Source organism: Carassius gibelio, chromosome A19 (genome assembly GCF_023724105.1).
Source record: "Carassius gibelio isolate Cgi1373 ecotype wild population from Czech Republic chromosome A19, carGib1.2-hapl.c, whole genome shotgun sequence".
Classification (NCBI taxonomy): Eukaryota; Metazoa; Chordata; class Actinopteri; order Cypriniformes; family Cyprinidae; genus Carassius; species Carassius gibelio.
Genome location: NC_068389.1, coordinates 19,625,568 through 19,632,988, shown reverse-complemented (window position 1 = coordinate 19,632,988; position 7,421 = coordinate 19,625,568). Strand labels below are relative to the sequence as shown.

The window sequence follows — 7,421 nt, the reverse complement described above, 5'->3', positions numbered from 1 at the left end:
TTATATCAAACAGGTTTTATTGTTTAAATACACAACTGCATTTGACACCATAACATGATCCAGATGTTATACAGAAGTATGAGTTTTACTCGGTGTCCCTGAACACCTGTATTTATGTGTTTACTTGACACTTCTTTAAGTCTTTCAGCCCAGCAGTGCTGAATCCACTAGATGAAAGATGCCCAGTGTCTTTTACCAGCGGAAGCAAGAATCGTGGGGTCACAGCCTCATTCAGGCATGGGCTCCCCAAACTGGAACATGTCCTCATCGAAAAGGTCTTCAGGGAGCTCTTTGTCTCCTTCAGCAAAGAACGTGGGGAATGGAGGGTTCTTGTTATTCTCCAACCGAGTGGGCAGAATTGAGTCCCTGACCTGATCAAGCAAACGTAAGTACGGTGATTAAACAAGAGGAGAGGAAGACACTCGACTAGGTATTATAAAGTCATCTGTTCCTGAATAAAGTTGGGTTGAGTGTGTATGTAAGCAAAGTCTACAACTATATGAAATGCTGACCACATATGATCGATTCACTGATGCACTTAGGACACACAACCGCCTCTGTGCACTGATACAGAGGAATCACTCAACTCGAGTGTGCACCAGCGTGCCAAGGTCAGTGCTTGTGCTGGCATGGACAGTACAGTACACAACACTTTGTTTTGTTTTTTAGCTAAACACTGCTGAATGTGAAGACAGATGCAGAAAAGATAAAAGCAAAAAAAGAGGAGCAAATCTTTCACCTTCAAAAGATATTCTACCTGAGGACAAGTGCACTTGACTTCGCACACGTGAGAGTTTGAGTATGTGAGAGGCGTTTTACCTTAACAAGACAGTTGCGGTGACCCGGGACAGATCCGTTCACATAGAGGATGTTATATTTGGTGTTCACTCTCCATACCTGCCACAGTAAAGACCTTAGTGAAACTACAGCAGGTGTCTCCTGAGCACAGTTTACAGTTTAATTTAAGCTTCACAGGCTCTTTCATGGCAAAGATTATACATTACAAATATAGTAGAACACAAAATACAATAAACAAATATTATATTTCTATAAAAGATACTTTACATTTACTTTTGAAAGAAATTGTAAAAGTTTTTCTGGGTCCATTTATAAAACAAGTCCTTAAGAGTTTGACCTGATAATGACTTTTAGGGGTACACAATAAATATTGGCCGATAATTAAAGTGAAGTGATTGACTAAAATTAATGCGCATCTCGCAAATCCACATTCATTATAAGCATGAATTTGCGCAGCTTGTCAGTTAACAACAGCTCGGTGAAGTAACATCTGCTCTATGTGCAATCACGCACCTGATGGAATTTACCGCTGATTAGAGAACCGGCTTTACTGACGAGATGACCATTAATTATCATCCGATATATATATATATATATCGTGCACCCCCAATAACTTTTTTATGCAAATAGTTTCTAAATTATTTTAAAGTACATTTTGTGCATTCTGGTAGGTGTACCTTCAAACCATGATTGGTGTCATAAATGTTTCCCATCCTGCCTGGCATCTTCTTTCCTTTGAAAACTTTTGCTGGGTCCTGAAAGCAAGGAGACAAGTTATTTAACTCATCCATTAACCATTCAAAAGGGCATACATATGGGACAGTTACAGCTACCCCAAACGACTGACTTGAAATCTCTCAGATAGAAAAGTGCTTCAATATCTGAAAATACACAGTTTGGGGAAAATCTATCAGTATTACATTTTTTTTTTTTTTAAATAAAGTATTAATTTCTGTTAAAATAAATCTTACTGACCAAACTTTGAACAGTAGTTTATGTATGAAAACAAAAAGAATTACATACACTGCCCATATATCATGCATCCCTAGAAAAAAAAAAACACAGGAATCACCCTGCAAACCCCGCTGGCATTAAGAGTGACACTCTATAAGTACAGAAATAAAAAAACTGACCCCTCCCGGCCCCAGAGAGCCTGGCCTCCTGTGTGTTTTAGTTTGTCCATGGGAAGCTGGCTGACCTTTGAACCCCCAGCGCTTCATCACTCCCTGAAAACCTTTACCAATTCTACAATAAAAAGATCAACAGTTTAATACAGTAAAGATGTAAACAGAACATTGAGTCCTCATACGCTGTGTAACAACATAAGAGATGTGGATGAAGCTGCAGACAGGCAGGATCTCAGACACGACTCAAAATTATGTGAAGCAAGGCTCTGTTCATTAAATATATGGTGGGTGTCATAAGAATTTCACGTGGAAAAAGGCATCTCTATATCTATATCTATCTATCTATCTATCTATCTATCTATCTATCTATGTATTTATATCTATATACCTATCTATATACCTATCTATATACCTATCTATCTATCTATATATATATATATATATATATATATATATATATATATATATTAAAAAGTATATTGACACTTTGTGTGTGTGAACTTGACCTACGTTTTTGCTGTGACATCCACATATTGTCCTGGACGGAAGTGAGCTGCATAGAGAGGAGTGCCTAGACCAGAAAATAAATAAATAAATAACAACAGAAACTAAATTGAAAATGGTTTTAAAAAAAATTAATAATAATAATAATTTTTAAAATACACAAAACACGACAAGAAAACCTAAATACAAAACCGAAAAAATAAAAGTATGAGAGTAAAGGAATACAGCTGAAATGACTTAATTCTTTATCTGGCGATAAGCAAAGAGTTTTGACAGGTGAAGCAACCTGGTTTGATGATGGCGTTGTCCGACACACAAAACGTGGTGAGTTTCTGTTTAGGAGGAACTCCTGCATTCCGGAAAACCTCTAAATATCCCTCTGGCCTCTGTGAAAAAGACAGACTGACTTTCAGTTACTTCAAGGGATTCACTAACATTTATAATCCTTCAAAACTAGAAAGGGAGAATGAAAGAGAGAATACATTAAACCCAAACTGCTCTGCTGTGTTTTTGGCTCTAGAGAGGCTGAAGGCTCAGACTGAAGGTCAGGACATTTGACAATTATACTTCAAGCAGCACTTTGTAGCAGCTGTCAAATATAGACAGAAGACACACAAATATACACGCCAGCTTACTGCCAAAAGGGCAAAAAGGGACACTGACCAAAGCTTTTATTCATTACAAACTCCATAGAACAGTTTAGTTCAACCTCTTTATACCATGCTCACATCTGTCCATCTCTGTTAGTCTTTTTTATAACACCAATAGAAGAAAAAAAACAAGTGAGGAGAGAGAGAGAAGAATACAATTAAAAAGTTGCATAAAAGAAAGAAGTCCTAGTTTTCCCGTTTAATTTCCCTTAATATGCACATACACACAAAGGTGACCTCTACATCTACAGAGAGCTCAGTAAATTCTCTCCAGGAGCTCTTCAGGTCTTATTATACTCCCTCTCCAAAGAAACTGAAAAGCTCCAGTCTAATATACGGAGAAGTCAAGGACTGACAGAAAGGTGAAGAGGTAATGGTTTGTTATGAGGAGGAGGAAAGTGTGTGGACAAGAGCAGTCTTACTGAAAAAGGTTAAAGTCAGATCTTACTCACATGAAATGGAGAGACGTTTTTTCCTCCCACAATCAGGGCTGCTGTGCGTCCGTTATACTCTTCCTTGGGTAGATGTTTCACAACATGACAGTCTTGCACCTGACAGAGATATGGATGTGTTACTCTTATGTTTGATTGAGATGGCATGAGAAGTGCAGCTTCCTGGAACAAGCTTGGAACAAAATACCATGCTCAGGGACACCAACTCCATGGAGGCTGATTCTGATTTTAGGGAAGTCGTGGCCTAATGGTTAGAGGGTTGGACTCCCAATCGAAGGGTTGTGAGTTCTAGTCTCGGGCCGGACGGAATTGTGGGTGGGGGTAGTGCATGAACAGCTCTCTCTCCACCTTCAATACCACGACTTAGGTGCCCTTGAGCAAGGCATCGAACCCCCAACTGCTCCCCGGGCGCCACAGCATAAATGGCTGCCCACTGCTCCGGGTGTGTGCTCACAGTGTGTGTGTGTTCACTGCTCTGTGTGTGTGCATTTCGGATGGGTTAAATGCAGAGCACAAATTCTGAGTATGGGTCACCATACTTGGCTGAATGTCACTTTCACTTCACTTTCACTTCACTTCTGGTGTTTTTACCGATCTTTGCTTCCATACCTCAGCAGTACAATATAATAGACTAAACTTAATGAATTGTATTAATCACTAATGCACCAATTCAGCATAATTTGGTGAATTTATGTCACAACACGTTAAACATGTCCTACTGGACAAAATCTGTTAAAGAATCACAATATTGTTCTTAAATAAAGTATTATTAATATTGGCATATGAAGTGGCTCAATCAATGTATTGATTAAAATGTAAATATAAAAATCACTTTGACAGGTTGTAACTGTGTGTAATTCACAGGTTTTTTTTTAATATTGTTCTCAAAAATAGATTTCATGTGCTGTAATAAAGTGATGAATTGGAATCCTCTTTACCTGCAGCATTGTCACTACGTGTCTCTCTCCAGATTTGGTCCACACAGGCATCATTCCAAGTTTTACGGCCACAAGACCGACTCTCCGACTCCCTGAGGAGATGCAGATTACAAAACAATACAATCATAAAAACTTAAGTAGTAATCCATGTACATAACACAATTATGAGCACAAGCACGCTGCCTCCTTTAGGATTGGAAGGGAGCAGACACCCACAGACTGCATGGGTTCTGATGGTGAGACCCACCTTCTGCCCACTCATGTCTGGGCCAGGGCTCATCCTTGAGAGGATTGAGTTTGTCTGTGGTCTGTTGTTTGTATTCCTCTGTAACAGCCTTCTTTAGGAAGGAAGCATTATCTTCTGTGAGGTGCTCGTCCCACCAGGTGTTTGTTCGATGCGCTCTTATACACTGAATGACAGGGGGTCTGCTGAAGACAGAAAACAAGGCTTTTTACATAAATATCACGTTAAAAGTTGATAATGTGATGACAGTGACATTACATAAAGTTGTTAAACCTGATGGTACTGTAGAATACGCCTTATAAGAGTTGCTGTATTTAATATATTTAAACGATACCGAGTTAAATATTACATTGTTTTATGATGTTAATATTCAAATACCTCTTCAGCGCTGCTCCAACTCGGTAAACGGTTACTGGTGCTTCTCTTAGCAAACCATCAGCTAGCTTAATAAACCTATAAGTCAGTGCTGTCATTTTTATTATTTACAATTATCATACAACACAACTACAGCTCGTTCATTTGGCTCGGTCACATCATCATAGCAGACATAACAGTCTCGTGTTCGTCCTGCAGTAGAAGGACATTTCTTCCCCTTCCGGTGTTACGCGGAAAAACGGTCGCCGGTCTCTGACGTTTCAAAATATAGTTCCCTAAGCACTCAGTAGCGCGTTATGGTTATAGTTTGCATAATAGAAAATAAAATGCAAACTATTTATTTTTTCTATTATATTGTTCATTTAAATTCCCTTTTATATTAGTTCCCTCAGCACTCAATAGTGTGCTATTGTTTTTGCTGAGGAGTGAGGACAATAGATTTGTTCGGTTTATCGCTACTAATTTTTAAATGACAAAACAATATTACAAAATCAAGAATACAAAAATAAATTGTTCCTCACAAAAATAAAAATGATAAATATTAATCTAGTCAAATTATATTGTTATAAACTTTATATTGTATTATATTGTATATTATATTGTGTCTCTATATAAAATGAAAAAAAAAACATTGTACTTAAAACATATTGTTTATTTTCTATTTATTGATCTGCTTGGATTAATACATATTGTTTTATTAAGCAGTTGTTACATCCCAGCAAAGGTTTCTTTACATAGCTTTAGCTGGTCTTAAGATGTTTACTATAAGTTCTGCCATACAATATACTAAAACATCAATTTTACTGAACTGCAAAATTCCTGTTTCCAAGCACTCTTAAAACTAATTATTTATTTTTTTACCCTCTGACATGATTGAACAATTTCCTAACAAAACAATATAATCAAAATATGTTCTTTGCAGACATTCAATCATGTGTGATAATATGTAGAACTATTTTGGTGAATTTCTTTTGTCTTGCAACACCTAATCAAAGCTGAAACAGAACTAAAAGGCTCTGTCTCTGCCAAACACTCACAGTGGAGGAACAAAATTGTTTTTCTCCCATTTAATTATCATATATTCTTTTTTTTTAAATCATAAATTTCAGATGCTAAACTGAGCTGCAGAAAAGAATGTAGAAGATCAGGAGGGTAACGGATTTGAGGAAGACCTGATGCTCTGCCTACCATGGGTTTTTCTTGAAGACCTGAGAACCACTGCATATTGAGCCCTAACCACAATTCAGCTGCTCCCTTTGTCCTGCCAGCTTCTGCTTCCATCATGCTGCCAGCTAGCTCAACCACCCTGCCAGCTGCTTCTTCCTACAACCTGCCAGTTGCGTTATCCTCTGACCTGCCAGTTTTCTTAACCATCCTGCTATCTGCCTCATCCAATATCACATGTTGTCCAGCCTGCTGCCAGCAATGTTCACACTCAGAGGTCTGAGGAGTATTACGTATGTACATATTTCAGCAGCAGGTGATGATCATATTCAGACATCAGGATAAACTGACCACACAGATTTAGACATCTGAGAGTATGTAGTGGTACACAGCACCTGAATCACATCTGTTAACTAATGAAACATATTTCCATTTTTAAGGCAATCAAATAAAATGGAAAAGAATCAACATGCATATATATATGTGTGTGTGTCAAGCCGAATGTTTGGTGGTTGAGATACAGGAAGTAATAATTCAACAATTACATAAGCATTGAAAAATATAATAAATGCAGTATTTTATATGCATAATCATGTTATTTAACATGCTTATTTAAAAGATAAAGAAAATATTGAAGTGGATATTTATGGGAGTCTAGCAATACTGTATCCTTGTGAAAGACATTCAACCTCAGATTTCATTCCCTGCTGCAAATTGTTTTGAATGAGAAAGTATCTGTAAAATCACTAACAATAAATAATCTGTTGAATCTGACTAATGGATCTGTTGAATATGATAAATGACATGATCTCTCATTCTCCTGATATCTCCTGGTCTTGTTCTGCTGATCCGAGTGTTTAATTATACATGATGGAGCTAATTGAAAGGCTGTGTGCTTGTGTGGAGAGACGTGTGCATGTTTGTGTTTAGACTTCAAAGATTCTTCCGAATCAAAGAGTCGATCACGCCTCAAGGACTCCATTTCTCAAAGTCTTCTGATGCCTGTCAAGAGCCTTTACATTCAAGCATCCCTCAAAATTTTGCATTGAGTGTATTACAGTATTGTAGCATTAAACAGAAATTCTAAATCAATTTTCTGGTTATGAGAGAGAACTGTGTGTGTTTGTAATGTGATGCTGAAGTAAGCGCATCCAGTGAACATCAAAACA

The 7,421-nt window shown here is 37.5% G+C and overlaps 1 protein-coding gene across 2 annotated transcripts; it reads right to left on the bottom strand.

Moving 5' to 3' along the window:
* On the bottom strand, positions 1 to 5,323 carry LOC127934837 (39S ribosomal protein L3, mitochondrial-like). Of its 2 annotated transcripts, none has more exons than XM_052532362.1 (10): positions 5,092 to 5,323; positions 4,717 to 4,898; positions 4,470 to 4,561; positions 3,532 to 3,630; positions 2,716 to 2,815; positions 2,436 to 2,496; positions 1,932 to 2,043; positions 1,476 to 1,553; positions 820 to 897; positions 1 to 371 (listed from the first exon to the last, which is right to left on the bottom strand). In XM_052532362.1, exons 1-10 carry the CDS (start codon positions 5,184 to 5,186, stop codon positions 228 to 230), a joined length of 1,041 nt encoding a protein of 346 aa, XP_052388322.1. In that variant the 5' UTR covers positions 5,187 to 5,323; the 3' UTR covers positions 1 to 227. The 2 variants fall into 2 exon arrangements, with proteins under 2 accessions (XP_052388322.1, XP_052388323.1); XM_052532363.1 differs by having other exon boundaries at positions 4,717 to 4,895.
* Positions 5,324 to 7,421: the final 2,098 nt, after the last annotated feature.